The sequence below is a fragment of the Saccostrea echinata genome, unplaced genomic scaffold, assembly GCF_033153115.1.
Source record: "Saccostrea echinata isolate AGI-Se365-2 ecotype Australia unplaced genomic scaffold, CSIRO_AGI_Sech_v1 ptg000062l, whole genome shotgun sequence".
Taxonomy (NCBI): Eukaryota; Metazoa; Mollusca; class Bivalvia; order Ostreida; family Ostreidae; genus Saccostrea; species Saccostrea echinata.
Window position 1 is genome coordinate 4585439 of NW_026889811.1, and position 20395 is coordinate 4605833.

Consider the following 20395-nt stretch of genomic DNA (forward strand, 5'->3'; position numbering starts at 1 on the left):
TTTCAATGCAAAGAGAGAGATCTAAAGTTATCATATGAAAATTGTGTATGCAATATATGGATTTTGACCTTGATCTTTAGACTTTTGTCCTCAAAATCAATAGGGGTCTTATTTTTAATCATGTTGACTAAAGATGTAAAATCTCAGTGCAAAAAAAAGGAAAAAAAAGAAGAAGAAAGAAATAAAGTTGTCACCAGGGAACCATTGAATGCAAGATATGATTTTTGACTTTGACCTTTTGTCTTAAAGTCAAAAGGCGTCTTCTCGAAGTCATTGGGAAAATGATAAAAGATTTAATTGAAAAAGCTCAAGGAAAACTAAAGTTTTAATCTGGAAACCATTTTTTCAATGTATGATTTTCTGACTTGGGCCTTTGACCTTTTAATCTTAAAATCAATAGGGTTCTTTTTAACGTCACTGGGAGTTATGATATGAAATTTCATTGAAAAGGCTGAAAGAGAACTAAAGTTATGATCTCGAAACTATTTTTTGCAGTATAAGAATTTCTTACCTTACCGTTGACATTTTGACCGCAAAATCATTAGGGGTCTAAGACATTGATAATTATTTTATAAAAATTCATTGAAAAAGCTCAAAGAAAGCTAGAATTATCTTGTTGAATTTCATGCAATGTATAAATTTCTGACCTTGACCTTTGACATCAAAATCAATAGGGTTCTTCTTAACGCCATAGGGAGTTGTGGTAAAAAAAAATTCATTGCAAAAGTTCAATTGCCTTTGGAGATATTGTCCGGAAACGAAAGTGTTACACACAGACAATATATACGAATTTCTGTCTTTGACTTTTGACATTAAAATCGAATGGGGTCTTCTTTAGACTAAAGATAGTTGTGATATAAAATTTCATTTCAAAAGCTCAAAGTCTTCTTCAGATATCGTCCGAAAACGGAAGTGTTACACAGACAGAATTAAATGAGAGACAGATGGTGACAGCTTTTCCCCAATTTTCTGTTAAAGGGGGGGGGGACAAAAGATTTTGTAATAGAGGCTAATTAGTTGAGGATTTTATAATACAGGAAATGGTATTAAGGCTTCCAATTGCCACAAAAGTGTCATCCGGTATCAGATGTTTATATGCATGTTGGTTTTCACAACTTTCTATTAGATGTTATCTTTAATTGAATGTATAGTATATAGTTCAATAGTTGACATCATCACATCATAGGTAGATTAAGACAGACACCCCCCCCCCTTGCGTATCCCTCCAATATCATTCAGTATTCCCCATGTTTTATTTCAAATAATGAATTACTTGTATAATTAAGACATTTATATTTATTTCATAACAAAACATACGAGGGAAGCTTAAAACCAGTATATTATACAATAGACATAAATTATACATATATCTTTACCATGCATCTATACACTTTTACGAATATTTAATTAATTTTTTATATACATAAAATCAACGAAATAGACATTTAGAAACATATGAAGTATCACAATGGGGTCATTGTGACATTTAAGACCTACTAGTATACAAACAGTGTAGTACTTTATATCTAGGTTACATTGCCCAAAGCATTCCGTTGTAGGTCAAGAATCTTAATGTGCCTTAAAGTGACATATAAGATTAAGCAGTAACATTAATTTAAATAAATCAATTCAATTGTCTACTGCGAAAGACATACATCTTATAGCACATTTGCAGAAATCACAAAATAATCATTACATATACATTCTGAAAAAAATTGCTAACTAGTATTTGATTTTCAGACTTCGTAGGCACAGTATCAGCGACAGAAAATAATTCAGAAATTTAGCTTTTGCATCAATGTGCTACTCCCATAAATGCAGTTTAATCATCCATTTCTTCATGTGATGCCTTAATCGACCGAAAAATATCATATTTATTACTAAATGCCATCAGCAAGTCGTTTTTTTTCACTCTAAATTGAAAACATTTAAGATACTTTGCTCGAAGGAAGTAAATTGTGCCCAAGCTACAACTCCGAAAGCCTTGACCGGATTGGTTGTTGTTGCTGATGACCATATGTTATGTCATAATTTTGACACAACTTGAAGGTCATTTTAAAGGGGAATGTCACTAGGCATATGAGAAGTACATTCAGTACAGTCTTCTTGCGGTGATAAAATCTTAATATCAACTCAATAAGCGTGAATGATATTCAGTCCCTGTAAGCCGTTATCCATTGAAATAGACATGTTTTCAGAAGTTCGTAGATGAAAAAAATATCTTTATATGCACCTGAGGCCTGTTGAACAGGGCGAACGTTCGCGAGTGCTCGCGAACATTTCTGTTGGAGGTTTAAGGAATTCTGGCGAGCGCTCGCGAACGTTCGCTCTGTTGAACAGGCCTCAGCATAGATATTTCTAAATAGTTTATTTATAGAAACTTTACATAATATATTTTTCTATCTTTGAAAATACAGATGGATTAAAATTTTCTTTATTACCTGTGTTTGATGGAAAATGATATCATAATCTTATACTATTGTAAGAATAAAAAAAACATGGACAACTGGATATTTTTAAAGATATTTGCAAAAAATATTGGGGGAAAGTTTTGTCGCTTTGCAGCTTGAATGAAATGATTCCCAGTATATCGATGGAAATTGATGTCTTGCACACCAGGAAAGAAACTAAAGGGACTGAGCTCACAAAGTGATACCCTCGCCCCATTTGAGTATAATGGCAAAGTGCAGTTTTTGGCAGTATATAAAGGTTCCATTCAGGCAGTCTCTCACCAGAGGGCGTATTACGCTACACTATTAGTGGAGCGAAGCGGGATAAATCTGGGTAGAGATTGCCATTCAGGAGGAGTTGCGTTAAGGTTCATTGATACTCTTATAAGAGAGGTAACTCTTGACAACATATATGTCTATAATATTCCTTTATAATTTGCCTAGTTGAAATGTCTTTATCAAGTATAATGGTAAAGTCCATGTTTTGCTATGGGAAACTTCAAATATCACTCTGATTAAAAGCGTAAAATAGGAGGTAATAATAATAATTTGTAATGAAGATTTTGTGAAAATCTCAATCAATATTATTTAGTGGTATAGGAGGTTTTGCGGACAAGAGTATGGTACCCCAATGTTAAATAAAAAATAGCAAAGTCCATGATTTGCTGTGGGAATTTCAAAAAATAGGAGGTGCACAATATCACTATGTTATAGAGATTAATAAGATAAATGACTGGCAAAACCCACGTTTTTGCTGAGGGAAACCCCACATATAGCGAAACTTAGAATAAGAGGTGCACAGTGGCACTTATAGTATATTAGTGATTATAAGAGGAGTTGGTATAAGTGAAGGCTTTTCTTAACGCAACTCCTCCTAAACCGTACTCCTTAATGAAATTCAATGGAATTTTCATAGAATCTCATTTACATGAAATGGACACTGCCAATATACTCATATGGGAGCGGGTGGGGATGGGGGTATCATATTGTGAGATTGGACCTCTAGTTTTGTTTTATGAACATAAACATAATAGGATTTGAAGGGCAGAGTAGATCTTGAAAATTACCAAAGAGTTTTAAAGAATAACAAAATAATGCTAGCTAGACATTTACAAGTGAATCATGTAGAAAATGTCGGACGCTTAGGGTTCAGAGGTCAGATGCAAAACTCCATTTTTTGGGGAATTGCTCTAGATAGTAAAAATGCAAGTTACAGACAGAGAAGGAGATGGGTGGTAGATAGTAGGTTGTAGATTTACACACATTACAACATCATCGCTAACACATGCACTCTGCATGAAATGCAGGAGTCGGGGTCAAAAGTTGAAATGCTATGGAAAAAAACCTACGTTGGAGCAGATTTAAATCATATGGTATACACATTGTTGGTAAAAAAAAAATGCATCTTTTTTTTCTAGCAAAGATGTGCTTCTTTACTTGAAGAAAATATTAATTAATGTAAATATTATTGATTTGAGTGATTGATATTTGCTATACTCGTCGAACGTTGAAATTAGAAAGGCTACATAGTATCTTAAAATCAATTAAATAACTGTTTCTGTTCCGCGCAAGGGAATGCTGCTTTCATGAAAATTTACCAGAAATCTGAAGTGTACATCTTAAATTCACGGGTATGCTAGATGATGTCGGTAGTTTAAATTACGACAATTAAGTTCAGCATCAGTTCATGAAGTGGTTCGGGAAGGAGACATCCGTTTACAATTAATTCACGTAGTGTGTCAAATACGTTATACCGGTAAAGTTTCCATTTAACACCAATTGATATACTTGTATACAGCAGGGGGCTGATAAAGGTAAGTATGGTGTTTAAATGCTTAATACCCTAGTCAAACTATGTAGTAAAACTTTAAACGATAAACAAATTCAAATTAATATTTTTCAATTTTATATGCATAAATTAAATATGAAGTGAAAGACTATTTAAAAAATTGACATATTGCACGGATGTACATGTATCAAGTGTAAATGGAAATTTATGAATATTGAACAGAGTGGACATGAAAAAGGGTGTATGTTTCTCACCACAAATATCACCTGGATGTAAAGGAATATACATCGTGGGGCTCTATATTATTAGATACATTGAAAATAGTTTTTTTTTTCAGCTATAAGATAATTAAATGCAACTACGTGTACGTTACAGACATACGAACAATCTCATATACTCAGGGAAATATTTTTTGCTTGAGTATGAATACATTAATATTAGCATGACTATTAAATATTAAGACATTTTATGTTTGTGATAATATCCAAATAAAAAAAAGAGTCATAGGGTGATTGTACCATCTTAATATGATATTTATCATCACAGAGCATTTACATTATATTTAATAAATTAAACGAGGCTTGCTCTCCGAATTTGTGTATATTAAAATATAAAATCTAACAAAAAGTAAACAAAACAAGTAATGGTAATAAAATGAAATTTAATGCATTAAATTGGAAAGTGGGAGTTTCTGAATTAAAATAAAGATCAATGGCTCTTTGGAGAAATTCCTCATTTTTACTGGAAAGGAATTCCTAGCCTGGGGTCAGATTTTTGAGGGGAAATTAAAGCAAATGTGTAGAAATGTCCAAAATATGCATCATTATAAAGGCAATGTTTACAGAATCCTTATAGGTTTATGTTTCTCTTTTGACTTTGTTTTGGGTAACCAGTGCATATATATATATATATATATATATATATATATATATATATATATATATATATATATATATATATATATATATATATATATGAGATTTATTTTGTTCTTAATTAAACAGAATTGGGAAAATACTTGTTCGTTTTACGTTCACAATAATGCAATTGATTACATGTACAACCAACCGAATCCGTGATGTATAAGTAAACAGGGTTTTTCTATGCTGAACGCAGATTTAAGAAACCGCAAAATCCCCTGAGGAGGAGTTTGAACTAGGATTCACGATGGCTGAAATTGGTTGTGACCGAAGTTAAACTTGCAATTTTCTGTATATTTTAAATCAGTGACACAGAAAGAAAATAAATTATTTTCATCCACTTAATATTTTCCTTTTGATTTCTTAAGAAGATTCATTGCTGTTATCAATCCATTAACATTAAACTAGTTGGAACCGGTTTTAAAGCCATCTGTTTGAAAGACTTCGGAAAAAAAGATGTGTTTGTGAAACACTGATGCCCCCTATGGCAACTTATAGCAAAGATTAAACGTTCTCAAATACAAATCAAATATGTTCGTCCCAAGGTAAGGTCTTGTCTCGAGGAATATACCTGTGAAATATGAAAGCCCTAGCAGCAACCGCTGAATATATATAAAAAAGGTTAACGTTTTTCAAAAGTGGGTCAAATGGTCAAAATTAATGGTGGCCAAGGAAAGGCCTTCTCACAAGAAATACACATGAAATATAAAAAAGCTGTAGCACAAACCGTTTAAAAGTCATGACCAAGGTAAAAGTTTGTCAAAAGCAGGTCAAACTCCAAGGTCAAGGGTCAAAGTAGTTATTATTACCAAGGTTAAAGTTCGGTAAAATTTTGCAAAACTGGATCAAACTCCAGTCAAGGTCAAATATGTTGGTACCCAAAGAAAGGTATTTCACAAGGAATACACATATGAAAGCCATGGCCCCAACCAATCAAAAGTTATTGGCAATGTTAAAGTTTTTGCGGACAAACAGAGAAACAGACAGACAGACGGACGGACAGGGCAAAAACTATATACCCCCCGAATCTTCGATACGGGGGGATAAAAAATGGGCTCTTCCATCTTTCCATGGACGAATAAAACAACATTTTACGCACATTCACCTACTTTATACAAATAGGATGTGAAAATGTCTTTCAAAACTGGAATCGATAAAGGAGGCAAACATAAATTTGTCAACGTGTGAAAATGAACAGGTTTTTGAGTGACAATAATTTTCTCTTTTCATGTTAAATATATTTAATCATAAACAAGTAGAAAATAAACAATATTTAAGAATCTGCAAAATATACATTTTGCACGGTCATAATCTGCTAGTTTATGAGTAAATATATTTAACCTTTAAAAAAACGAAAAAAGCATTGTCATTCAAAAACAGTGACACATTGCAGAAAAGAAAATAATATTATATATATCCGGTTTACGAAGGCTATGTATTTTTTCTGCAAGGTCATATCCGTTACGCCTGCATGAATAAACGCAGAAATCAAATTTTGTTTAAATTAAATCTTTTTTTGCATTATTTTAATATTAATTTTGATTTTTATTTTTAACCTTAAACTGGTTGCGTTCTGGGGGTGAATAGTTGACTATATTTTCAATTTTGAATTTTTATCTGGATAGGTGGGAGTTATAATTAATCTAATTTGTATATGAAACCAATGATAATGAAAACAATTTGATAAAAAAGGATAATTCATAAAAAAAAATAAGATATGCATTTTCCCTATTATACATTTTCACACACCACATTTCTGAAACTATCTTATGAAATATATATATATATATATATATATATATATATATATATATATATATATATATATATATATATATATATATATATATATATATATATATATATATAAACATCGATCTTATTTAACTGAGAATGTCTATTATGAGTACCATGTTGATATAAAGAATCTCAATCAAATTCAAGGAAGCAAAATGCGAAGTCCGAGTGACCTAAGTTATTTCCATCCTAGCAATTTTATAGAATCAAAGTAGAAAAACTGTATTTTTTCACTGAATATAGTTTAATTAATGAAGAATCGCAAAAATATATAGTTGCCATATTTTTTAAGATGTATGACATAAATAAACAGAAGCATATGTCAGCATTAAAAAATCGTACATTTTTTTAGTATACAGTATTATAAAAGTAATGTAAAAACTGGTTCAAATATATAATTGTGATGCTGAAATATGTTTGAATTGTGAATACCAGGGAAGCCATTTAACATTAGTACAATAAGGAAAATGCCTGAATATAGATACATGAGAAGGAGTTATTGCCCTTAGCAACATTTTTTTAATATTGAATAATATTGACTAAATAAAGAAAATATTCAATTTTTAAATTCTTTAACTAAAAAAAAATATTTGTCATTACACCCATTGGAACATTCTTCTTAAAGATATGTTTCTATGGGGTATGAATTTAAATTAATAACAGTTTTTGCAAAAACCTATGACATCACAGGAGGATTAATTATAACCGAATTTTACTGCTGTTACAAGATCCATTTTTAATGCATAATCCATCTTCGTGAATTTGCTAATAATACATGTTCTTAATAGCCTCTCGTGAATCCCACGTTCACGTTTTTTTTTTAAATATTGGATGATTTATTTTTGTTTAATCCAGTCGTTTTTAAGTTAAAAGTACATTCTTCATTTTAAAAAAATCATACAAAACACAAATTACGTGGGTTCAAACGTATCTTTAACGATGCGCCAACCATTCACAACATTCTAGTGATCTTGTCCTATTTAATTTGAAAATACATAAACTTTCATTTAGAAAGTGAATTATTTGAAGTTTTATGTGCAATTTCTTTTTGAAGGAAAGATATAGCAGTTAGTACTGTGAAGGAAAAAAACCTTTAAGATGGAACTAGAAACAGTTAAATCAAGGGAGGCAAGCCAGGATTCATCGGATCTAGAAAGTGACCAATCAGAAGGCAATATGGAGAGGGGACGATGGGGAGCTAAACTTGACTACATGTTATCTATGGTTGGTTACTGTGTTGGTCTGGGCAATATCTGGAGATTTCCATATCTATGTATGAGAAACGGAGGAGGTAAGCTTGCGCACACATAAAGCTCCCTTTGCTTTTTCTTCTTAAACGAGAGGTGCAATCGCGCGGGAGTTGTCATGTTCTAAATTTTGTATTTACTCCCGTTTAGTAAATTTAAAATTTAGATCTTAACAATACCCTTGCAAACGAAGTTTACTCGAAAGGGAGATGCAATTTAGTTAATACATTTTACACATGATTTTATTAGAAATCTTAATGAAAATGTATTTCCCTTTGATAAGATAGGTTTAACTTGTAATACATTGAACTTCCTTGAAAGGAATTATGAACCGACTAGAATGTATAGATTTTATTTAAACTTGTAACATTGGTGATTATCATAATAAGCATCATTTTGCATCCAGGTTGAGAAAAAAAATGAACTGGTGATATATGTTTAATGGAGGGTGATCTATCTGAAAATGTAACCACTTTTTTGCCAACCCCCGCCCCCCCCCCCCCCCATTAATTTTCATGAAAATTTACTACACAATACATAGTCTTTTCTGCTTTTTTCGTAGGCGTGAAATCATTAGCATTTAATTTCTTGTTACGTATACTCGAAGACGTTAACGTTCAAAATATATTAGTACGTTACAATAATAAATTTCTGTGGACTGTCCCAGAACGTTGGAAGCAAGCCAATCGAGAATTTTTAAAATGACCTATAATCGTTCGCATTTTGTTTGATATTGTCTGATACCAACGTGTGAGACAAAATGAACAACACACCAAATGAAGGAACCTACTCTTCACGGACACATATATATTCATATATTAGACTAAGAGCCTACTTAAAGATATATTGATATTTAGTTGTGCTTACATATACTAGTATGTACACGAAGCTGGTTTATTCTGTTTAAATTCCTGTATTGCATTTGTTAAACTCTGAACTTAACAAATATTTTTTTCTTGTTTAATAGGAGCCTTCCTTATTCCATTCCTGTTCTTCCTTTTGGCCTGTGGCTTACCTCTCTACTTTCTTGAGGTCTCTCTTGGACAATTTACCGGCAAAGGCTGTTTTCATGTTTGGGAGGCGTGTCCTCTCTTCAAAGGTAAGAACCTCCTTCCACACGCCCCCTTAAAAAATAAATCCCAGAAAGCTAGAGCTAAATCTAATTAAACTTTTAACATTTTACATTTGCAAATTTAAATACTATTTACTAGAGAATTGTTTGTGGAAAAAAATCTTCTATTTATCGTTACAATAAAGATCTGAATGTATTTTTTCTATTTAAACCTCCAGATTTATTCATTAAAAATGCTTGAAGGAAATGAATTTTTTTTTTTAGGAATTGGTGTCGGAATGTTCGTCGTTCTATTTGTTATAACCCTTTACTATAATATCATAAATACCTGGACGTTATACTACATGGGAAGTTCCTTTTTCAATCCCCTCCCCTGGTCGAGTTGTGATAATGAATGGAATACAAGGGATTGTATCCGCAACCTGCCAGAAACAACTTACAACATCACACTGTACAACGCATCATTCTCACAGGCAACCTCAAATTATTCAATTGAAATAGATGCCTTAAATGAAACTAGTGGTGCAGGTACAACCAGCGAGGAACAATTCTGGTTGTAAGTGAAAAGTTTGATTGGTCTTATTATTATTGCTAGAAGTCTAATTTTCAACAATAATATATTTTAACTTCCATTAAACAATAAAAGTAAAAAAAAAAAAATCCGGAAAATGTCAATTCCTGTATCGTTCGTAGTTTTTTACTCACGTATAAAAAAATTCAATTATTTTAGTAATCGAGTTCTTGATTTGTCGGATGGTCTTCACGAGATCGGGTCCTTGAATTGGCGACTTCTGCTCTGTTTTATCGTGGCCTGGATCGTGGTTTGTCTGTGTTTGATTAAAGGCGTCAAATCTCTTGGAAAGGTAGGTAACTCTGCCTAGTTGAAAATCTCAACATATTGTGGTTTATAATACGGTTACATGTGTGGATGAAGTTCAGTATCACGATAGACAATTTTTTGCCGTTAGTATGGACTTCTGAATTGTGTTGGCAATCAAGATGACGTAAGAACTATAAAGTTTAATCAAAACAATGTTGTCAATATTATACCCAGTGAAATAAGATACAATATACACCATATGCACTAATATTTTGTTGCGGTGTAATCACCGTGTATATCCCAACATGCGGGTTGTATACTATGATGTGCACGGGGTGTGTGCTTTCTAAGCGACAAAAAGGGGGTCCAGGTACATGTACGTTTTGTGTCCAATTGCTCAATTTATGGATACATTTCAGCCGGAAAGCGTATGTGCTTACAGAATAAAGCATTTTAAGGAGTATATTGATACCTATGAATCTACTATTAATACACTTTCTAGTTTCATCAAACACAATTCCGAAGATAAGATCATGATTGATGATACATTGGGTTTATGACCAATTATCAGAACAAAGCTTAACTATATCATCAATTTTATAATACATGTACTATACTGTTTAACACGTTATCTATATTAATGTATGTATAAATTGTCTGCAAATGAAATAGCTCGTATTTAAAGATATTGACGAAAAATGAATGATCATAAACAGATCAATCTTGCTCTGATCCTCGGAATTGTGTTGAGGTGTTTGATGAAACTAGAAAGTGTACAATGAATTTACAGGTATCCATATGCTCCTAAAATAATGTTTTCTTCCGTAAGCATAGGCTTTCCAGGGAACTGGACACAAAACGTACCTTGGCCCCCCTTTTTTATGCTCCGAAGCATACCCCATTGCACAACATAGTATACATCCCGCATGTTGGGATATACATGTGGTAATGCCAATATTTCATTTCTCTCTGAAAGTTTGCTCTAAAATCGCTGAAATTAAAAAGCATAAAATATTTTCAAATTAGTTTAATTTTATTGACGTGAATTAGGCGCTGATAATACTTACGTTATCAACTTGCCAGAATGTGATTTCTATTTTGCTTGTATAAAGCAACTGGAAAGTTGAATGGGCGTAAATATGCGATCAAGAGCATCTCGTTTTTTAAGCAATTCCATAGATTCTGAAAAAAATGTTAAATTTCTTTAAAGGTGCTTGGACACAGATTTGAAGTTAATATGTTCTCCAATTTTCTGTATAATTTCATGACTTATATGTTGCTATAGCATTTCATAGTAAAATATGATAAAAATCTTATTTCATCTCGAAGTTATTGAAACTTCAAATTTCTGGATGCGTTTGATTGACACATCCTTGCACTTTCAAAAATTTTATTTTTATTCTTAATACTTAAGAAAAGTGGCAATTTTTGTTGTGTATTAATGAAAAATATTAAAACTACGATCCAGAAAATTCAGAGTAGAAATGTTCGAAAGCAAAATCCACTCACAGTATATATTGTCAGTCCGTGCTCAGTGGTGTGTGCAGACTTTAACAATTGAACACACCCGGTGAATCGTAAACATTATCAACAACAGAGCTCGTGCCCTGTTTACAAAAACAGTTTACGTTTCACGGGTGTATTCAATTTGTTAAACTCTGTACACAACACTGAGCACGAGCTGACGATATTAGTGAGGTTTGCTTTCGCACATTTCTACTCTGAATTTTCTGGATTATTGATGTAATGTTTTTCGTTAATACACAACGAAATCGCTTCTTTTCTTAAATATTAAGGATAATGATAAAGAAGATGGGCGTGTTTGGCGTGTGATCTGCAGGAATAAGGCGTACGAAACATTTATAGTTTAAATGTCTACGATTTGGTCGGCTGACCACAGCTGGACATACTTTACAAAGTTACGCACATGGGAAAATGTTACATTTAGTTTGAAATACTTTGTCAAATTTAATATATCAGTCCGCTTATCTTAATAATTACTACATGTAAAACTTAGTAACGCTTCACATAAATAATAAACACCTATAGGGTATAGTTAAATGCAATTACGAGTACATGTATATATTAAAGTATCAGTAGATTGGAAGAATTGCTTTCGCTTTCGGTGCAACAGAACCAGAATTTGTCTATTTGAAAATAAATCAGTATATAAATTTAAACTGAAAAAAGAATTGTTTGTTTGTACTAAAAAAAAATATTAACGCTCCATGCAAGGATCGAACCAAAAATATTTCTTTTACGTTGCACTGGACGGGTAGCTCATACTACTGAGCTATCACGGCTACACACACTATGACTTTTAAAGCGACAATGAAGCACCGCACTTACACACTGGGATTTTTTTTGGAAAAAGTTCATTTTTTATCGTCTCTGGGTCTTCTCTCCATTTTTTTCAAATGTTTGTTAGTTTCTTTGAATTAAAATTCACACAAATAACGTTTCAATATCATGGAGAGATGACCCAGAGATAGCAAATTTTTAGAGAAACGTGGTTAAAAATGTAACATTTTGTACCAAATGACTCATCTAGCCAATTTTCAAGTTCTTTTTTAGCGAATCAAAATACATTATCGGGAAAATATTTCCCTTTCCCATTTCATAGGAACCCGATACATCAAAAGAATGCTAAAATTTCATGTGACAGATCAATGAAATTTTCACTTTTCAAGTGCGCCCAGATTCCTGCCGAATTCCAATCAAAAGCGCCCTCGTTCTTTGTGAAAGTGCAAGGATGTGTTCATCAAACGCGTCCAGGAATTCGTAGCTCCAATATTTCCAGATAAAATAAGTTTTTAACTATATTTTCGTGTGAAATGCTATTGCAATATATAAGTCGTGATATTATACTGAAAATTTGAGAAAATATTAACTTCAAATCTGTGTCTAAGCACCTTTAAAGCTTTTATGTTACCATTCTTGTACAATACTAGCTGCAATAATGTAGCCCTCTCCAATTTTTTTTTTTTTTTTTTTTTTTTTTTTTTTGGGAGAGGGCTACAACTCCTTAGGATCTCTGTAATGGTGCAAGTGCGGGAGTGATTCACTACCGCACAGATTTCGGCTCAAATTATCAGTAAGTGGCTATTTTATTAACATATCTTACCTGAACTCATAAAATGTAGTTATGCAGGACATGAATTGATCCAAAAATATACAGAACAATCCGTATATCGGTTATTTTTCGTGTATGTCAACATCACAACTTGAATTTATCCGCCATGTTTACTGACCTTGATCGATTTTATTTTGGGACAACCAATGAGAATTTGGGATCTAGGGGTGCGGATCTGTATGGATTTCCCTTATTATAAGCATAAATATCACTGTTTATGATAAAAATATCACGTGGAATGCTTTTATTTATCGATGTTTAGTTATATCATACAACACAAACATTTATCAACACCGACATTTACATTATCAAGTGATTCTAAATTTCAAGCGCAAGTCTCAGTACATCACGCGAGAACTGTCATGGCTGCTGAGGTGAACGACTGGAAAACACGTATATTTATTTTACTTGGTTTTCGCGTATAAAGGGCTATGATGTTGATAGTGAATAAAAATTCCGTCTTATTGGAAGTAAGTTGAATGCAAAAACAATTTATTTTGCCTGCAGTCGCCCATATCTAAAAAAATATATTTGCACCATTACGGAGATGCAGTGGAATTGTAGCCCTCTCCTGAAAATATCAGATTAAAAAAAATCGGAGAGGGCTACATTATTGCAGCTAGTACAATACATGTAACTATAATTTAAATTTTCAAAAATAGAGAATAATTTGACATGTGAAATATACAGGTAGTATACGTCACGGCTACCCTACCTTACCTCTTGCTGACTGTGATCCTAATAAAAGGTTTGACGCTGCCTGGTGCAGTCGATGGTATTATTTTCTACATTAGACCAGACTTCAAGAAGCTTGCAAATGTTCAGGTATGATAAAAAAATTATAAGGAATATACATTCTACAACGAATTTCTCTTGTCCAACGTACCAACGTAGGATCCTTTTCATTTGTTAATGAGTGGTCTATTCATTTTTTCCATGTTTTGAAATATTTTTCATTGCCACGTTTTCGTTGGAATAATACATGTATAGTATCCAAATATGTGACGACGACATTATACAGCGACGAAGATTTGATTAAATACTAATTATTATTAATATACATGTATAATATATTATTAAGTATTATATTATGAATTCGATTAATTATTATCAATACAGGTATGGTTGGAGGCAGGTCTACAGGTGTTTTACTCACTTGGACCAGGATGGGGACCCCTCATTACTATGGCCAGCTACAACAAATTCCACAATAATTGCTACAGGTTACAACATTAATCAATGTTAATATTATGTTTTACCGACTTTCACGAATTGTTTGATGTAGATATTCATATAGACAACTATAATCAAAAATCCCCCCACAGTACATAGTCTTAAAAATCCCTTGTCACTGATTAGCAATTTAAAACAAAGACTTGAATGCTTCATAAAATTATATATAATTCACATATTAAAACTGATCTGTCGTACAACTACTTTCTATTTCATTTTTAATAAACGATTTATGCCTATACTATTAAATTCTCTATTTTTAATCTGTTGTTTTTCTTATCCTTACTTGTTTACATTTTATCTTCTTTTTTTATTTAAAATAATATCAGTTTACCTGTTTTGGTTTCTAATCTGCCCAACTTCAGTGTCGTCCAAAATGGCGCCATCAATAATGTAGGTTTTCGTTGTTTGTTTGTTTATCTATATATAAAATTCATATTATTTCAGAATTGATTGACATAATGATATTTGAGTTCTAGTACAATCTATTCAATAATAATTTGATTTCAGGGATTCCATAATCTTAACCCTAGTCAGTGAAGGCACTAGTATTTTTGGAGGTTTTGCTATATTTACCATTGTTGGATACATGGCTCATGTAGCAGGGAAACCTGTAGAGGATGTTGTCCAAGCAGGTAAGATACTGTGTAGAAACACCCATAAATCTTAGAAAGCACGCTGTGATTTGCGAAGACCAAACTCGGAGGTTTATTGTTCATATGTCTGGCAAATATTTGTCTGTTCACCAGCTTTTCAACTATTTGATCTATTTAATCTGATCGACTGTTATGATTACCTTAGCTGCAGAACTGTAGCTCTCCGCTTGAGAAAATTCGGACAGAAAATTTTTTTTTCTGTCCGAATTTTCTCAAGCGGAGAGCTACAGTTCTGTAGCTAAGATTCCCTATGCAAAGAGAATTAAACCTCCTTTAAAAACTGAAATTTACTGCTTTCATTTGCAAGGTCCTGGACTTGCTTTTCTTGTCTATCCGGAAGCTCTTTCACAACTTCCGTTTCCGAATCTCTGGGGCGTAGTGTTCTTTGTGATGTTGTTCACCGTTGGATTAGACAGTCAGGTATAAAAATATAAATTATGTAGTATTAAACTAATTTACCTTAATCAAAAACTAAACAAAAAACAAAAACAAAACAAACATAAAACAGCAGTGATTTAAAATCAATAGTATATAACAGGTTCGTGTAGTTTAAGACCACTCTGACATGGAAATATTATTTGGTAAAAGATTTTGGGAAAAGATATTTCATCTGAAATAATTTATCATTTTAAGTCGAACCATTGCTCTTATTTTAAATACTTTGTATAATTGTGGGTCATATTTTTTCCTTCAGTTCGCTCCCCTGGAGACGTGCATGACCGCGGCTAGTGACGTTTTCCCCCGCCTGAGAAAACACAAGGCGCTCCTTTCAATATTATCCTGTCTATTCTTCTTTTTCGTTGGATTGATTTTGTGTACAGGCGTAAGAACTAACACATGATGTATTTTTGACGCAATAGAATGTATCATAAAGTCTTTTTTACATAAAAAAAAAAATTATAAAATAAATAATTAAGAATTGGATTTTTTTTTCAGGCTGGACTCTACATTTTCCAATTACTGGACTGGTATATAGCCGCGTTTGCACTTCCACTGTTTGGGGTCCTGGAATGTGTGATTTTCGGCTGGATTTATGGTATCGTTTTCCGAAAATATTACCTTCATTAAGGCTTTAAATGTATTGTGCGTGAGCAGATATCATGTTGTTTCTGTTGCGATTAATAGCTGCAATCTCAAACATACCTCTTGAGAAAGATTTCTATTGTTGTGTACTTGTAGTTTTTGTACAATTCGCTAATATATTAATCTTAATACTGTTACTGGTATTTTGTAAAGAAGTTGTAATACCGCTAATGTTAATGGACAGGGTCCCAGGATCATGAAGTAGTCTTATATTAAGTCAAAATTCTAGTCATCTATAAAATAGATACTAGTAGTTATATATATATTGTAAACTGAAACTTGAAAATAAAAATCAACAACATATGGAAGGGTAATATTTCAAATTCTCTGTGTTTTCTATTATAATTATTTATTTAATATATAATTAATATATTATAATTATTAACTATTTCTATTATAAAATTTGAAGAAATTCTGAATTAAGTGTTAAACTGCCTCGTGATCCTAGGGGCGAGATTGATTGCTTTTTAGGTCATCCGAGTAACTCAGATGACATGTTGCTATCTGTTTTCGTTCGTCGTAATGCGTTAACATTTTAGCATTTTCATCTTCTTCTCTGGAACTGCTGAACCAATTTTAATTTTGGCATATAGCATCTATATGTAAAGGGAAACAAAAATTTTAAAATTCATGGCCCCGCCCTCCTGGGGTCTGAGAGGTGGGACAAAAACCATCAAATTAATGCAATTTTTTTTTTTAAAACTTCTTCTTTACTCCTGGACACCAAGCAGTCAGATGACATAATTGTAAGAAGCATTGAGCCCTCTACCAAAAAGGTGAAATTCATGGACTCTGGGTCAGGGGGTTCGGATGTTAGGGCAGTATTATATTTTGATTATATAGAGAAAATGCATTATTCCTGTGAAAATCTTCTCTGATCCTGGGTATTAGCAAACAAAGTGCATGACTGTGATGGGCAAGGATGCCCCTTCCAAAATTGTGAATTCACGGCACCTGGGACAGGGGTTCTGATGTTAGAACAGGACTGTGCGCAGTATACAGTGAACAAACTTCTTTGAAAAAAATTTCCAAATTGCCCTTGGGTCAGGGTTTGAATGGGGCTCTATTGATCTTATAGTGAGAATGTATGATTTCCTTGAAAATGTTCTTCTTTGCTCCTAGGTATTCAGCAAATAACTAGAGGATGGCTATGCTGAATAGAGGTGCCCCTTCCAAAATTTTGAAATTCAGGCTCTGGCTCTCTAGTTCTTTTGCTAGGGTAGGGTAAATAAGTTAGTTAGTGAACATGCTTTAACTCATTGAAAATCTTCGCTGTTCCTGGGTTATTAGCAAATTAACTACCGGTAAATGCATGGTAATGATGAGCAAGGATGCTAATCCAAAATTGAGAAATTTAGGGCCCCCTGGCAAACAGACTACAAATTGTAATGATAAAGGGTGTTTTTACCAAATTGGTGAAAATTTGGACCACTAGGTTAAATGTTTTGGTCCTGGGCAGGGCTCCATTGAGCTTGTAGGGAAATTTTTACTCCACTGAGGTTAGTTTTTCTTTTTTTCTATTCACTTAAGTGATTAATCACCTGAAATAATTCAATTGATAAGTCAGATGAATAAAAGAATTACACAAGATTTTTTTATGTACTATACAAAAATTATTTTCTTAGGTTTAAATGATCAGTTAAATTCGTGAATAAAAGATGAAATAAAAATGAGACAAAATACATTTGTACATTAAATATTTGTTAAATTAAGACAGACCAATGTAAGAGAATACGATGGGTTAGTTTAAGTGATTAAGGACTATTGTAATATTTAGTCTGAATGGTGATAATGACAAATATGGTGTATAAGTACTGGCAAGTGCAGGCAAGTAAGCTGATCTACCTTATGATTTGTTACCGGGTACCTTTTGTCTTCATCCCTGATCATCCTATTTCTCTTGGTAACACATGTACATCTAACACATCTACCAGTTTATTTTATATTCTTCTATGGATTCTTACCGTCACTGTAGCTCAGTCGGTAGAGCGCTCGCTCCGTGTTCGAATCACGGCCGCGACTGACCTAAGTCGATAAAAAAAATAGGTAGCAACTGTTCCTTCGCCAAGCGCTCGGCACTCTTTGAAGTGAAAGTCCTTCGGATGAGACCTTAAGAACCGAGGCCCCGTGTCACGGTAGGCGTTGGCACGATAAAAAACCCTCACTGCTCAATCGCCCAAGTGCCGAGTAAAGGTCTAAATTTGAAGGCTTTCACCGGTATATAGTGATGTATTTATACGAGTGAAAAATTCTCGAACGGGAACTACAGTAAAACAACATGTTACAATCAATCAATCTATGGATTCTTTACAGTGTTGCTTTATACCCAGGTGACCGTAAAGGGCCTCTTGTTATTTACTTGTGACATTTGCGTACATATACTAGTAGAACTGTACTTATATATTGTGTTTTAGGTGCGGAGAACATGTCACGTGATATAGAAATCATGTTAGGCAGGGGTGTACCAGTGTATATGAGGATTCTATGGTGTATCGTTACTCCTTTATTGCTACTGGTAAGCATTGTAATATCACCAAAGTAATAAATATACTAATATTCATAAGCATTTTTACTGCTTATTAACACATTTAATTAATTTAAATTTCTTTAATGAAGGTGTCAATTAAAAATAAATAAATTTTACTTTTTTGTGAAATACTGTAAGTTCTTATACCATAAATAAACCCGTCATACATGTACAGCACAATATAGACTCTTTTGATAAGGTTCATCGGCCCTCTGCTAAGAGAGATAACTCTCACATGGATAAATAATTATCATTATTTCATAAAATTGTAAAGTTAAAAGAAGGTTTGTTGTCAAATTTTGCCCCGCAAGGTACACGTCATCATGCTGAACTGTGTGCATTTAATTTCATTTTATTTTTCTTGGAAAATCATTGGCATTGAAGCAGGATTTTGCATGTACAGTATAAAAGCGAACAGAGGATTGAGGAACCTTAAAAACAATCACCTTTGCATATTCAAAATAAATGGATAACAACTTGCATCTCTTTAAATTTGAATATATTTTAAAAAAAAGCTTTGAAATTTAAAGAAAATACTTGCATTGAAATAATTACATACATGTATAAAAAAAAAACTTGTTCTTTTGTAGCTTCTACTGATATCTTCGCTGTACACGTACCGCCCGCCAATGGTTGGTACATACACATATCCGGCGTATGCCCGGGCAGTAGGCTGGATTTTTGCTGCCCTTCCTCTTGTTCCTCTGCCCTTCTGTGCAATACGAGTACTGCGGAAGTGCTCAGGGGGAACTTTATACGAGGTGTTTACTTGAGAATTTGCATTGGTTTGACTATTGTATTATACGTCTCTTCTTGTATAGACTTTTATCTCCATATATATGTATCATCGTGTAAAAATAATTCATGATGGCCTATTTTTCTGACGGGCAAAACACATGTGCTTGCAGTGCTGTTTCAGAGACATTAATTTTTTTCTTTCCAAAATAGATAACTGTATTCTAAAAACGTACAGTTTGAGTTTTACATTTTAGTGACTAATGTTTTTGTCTTATTTTAATATATACATATGTCGTTTTGTAGAAATTGTGTGCATCCTTGAGACCTTCAGTAGACTGGCGGCCAGTGTCTACTTCGGAGGCGGAAAAGTATAATGTTGACAGCCGGTCTTTACCGGGAGATCTGGGATCTACACTTCGTAGAAATATTTTAGGCAGATCATAAGAGATTTTAAAGTATATTTGGTTATTTTTGGCATAAGTTCCTGGTATTTTGATTTCTATGATGCATAATTCTTAGGAGTATATATGAGAAATAACTAAAGGTATATGTGAGATTAATTAATTTTGAGACAATATAGTTTTCAAGATCATGAATTTATCAAGAGTTTTTTCCCGTTGTCGCCATTTTGGAGGTCTTTCAGATGAAATTTAAAATTCGAGGCCCCGTGTCATGGCAGGTGTTTGCAGGATAAAGATCCCTAGCTCTCTGCTCAATGGCCCTGAGTGCCAAATAATAGTCTACACTGGAAGCCCTTCACCAATGATATATGAAGAAATTCTCGAACGGGACATAAAACAACGTACAATCAAGCAATCATTCCAATATGGCGGCCAAGGGAAATAACTCAGAGAGAAAGGGTCACACGAAAAATATCTATACTTGAACTAGTAGCAGCACGAATTACATGTAAGTACGTGCAGGACGTGT

The 20395-nt window shown here is 33.0% G+C and overlaps 1 protein-coding gene across 1 annotated transcript; it reads left to right on the plus strand.

Moving 5' to 3' along the window:
- Window positions 1–8031: 8031 nt before the first annotated feature.
- Window positions 8032–19924, plus strand: LOC133175545 (sodium- and chloride-dependent glycine transporter 2-like). The gene is made up of 13 exons (XM_061310663.1): window positions 8032–8247; window positions 9171–9302; window positions 9540–9831; window positions 10006–10138; window positions 13919–14053; window positions 14348–14451; window positions 14972–15096; window positions 15425–15537; window positions 15812–15940; window positions 16054–16153; window positions 18615–18715; window positions 19318–19488; window positions 19769–19924. Exons 1-13 carry the CDS (start codon window positions 8055–8057, stop codon window positions 19907–19909), a joined length of 1869 nt encoding a protein of 622 aa, XP_061166647.1. The 5' UTR covers window positions 8032–8054; the 3' UTR covers window positions 19910–19924.
- Window positions 19925–20395: the final 471 nt, after the last annotated feature.

What these genes read in the sequence shown, in the direction of transcription:
- LOC133175545 (XM_061310663.1), top strand. Translation starts at nt 8,055, where the DNA reads ATGGAACTAGAAACAGTTAAATCAAGGGAGGCAAGCCAGGATTCATCG. An exon ending in TTCCACAATAATTGCTACAG is followed by an intron (nt 14,452 to 14,971) that starts GTTACAACATTA and finishes ATTTGATTTCAG; the next exon opens with GGATTCCATAATCTTAACCC. An exon ending in AGAGGATGTTGTCCAAGCAG is followed by an intron (nt 15,097 to 15,424) that starts GTAAGATACTGT and finishes TTCATTTGCAAG; the next exon opens with GTCCTGGACTTGCTTTTCTT.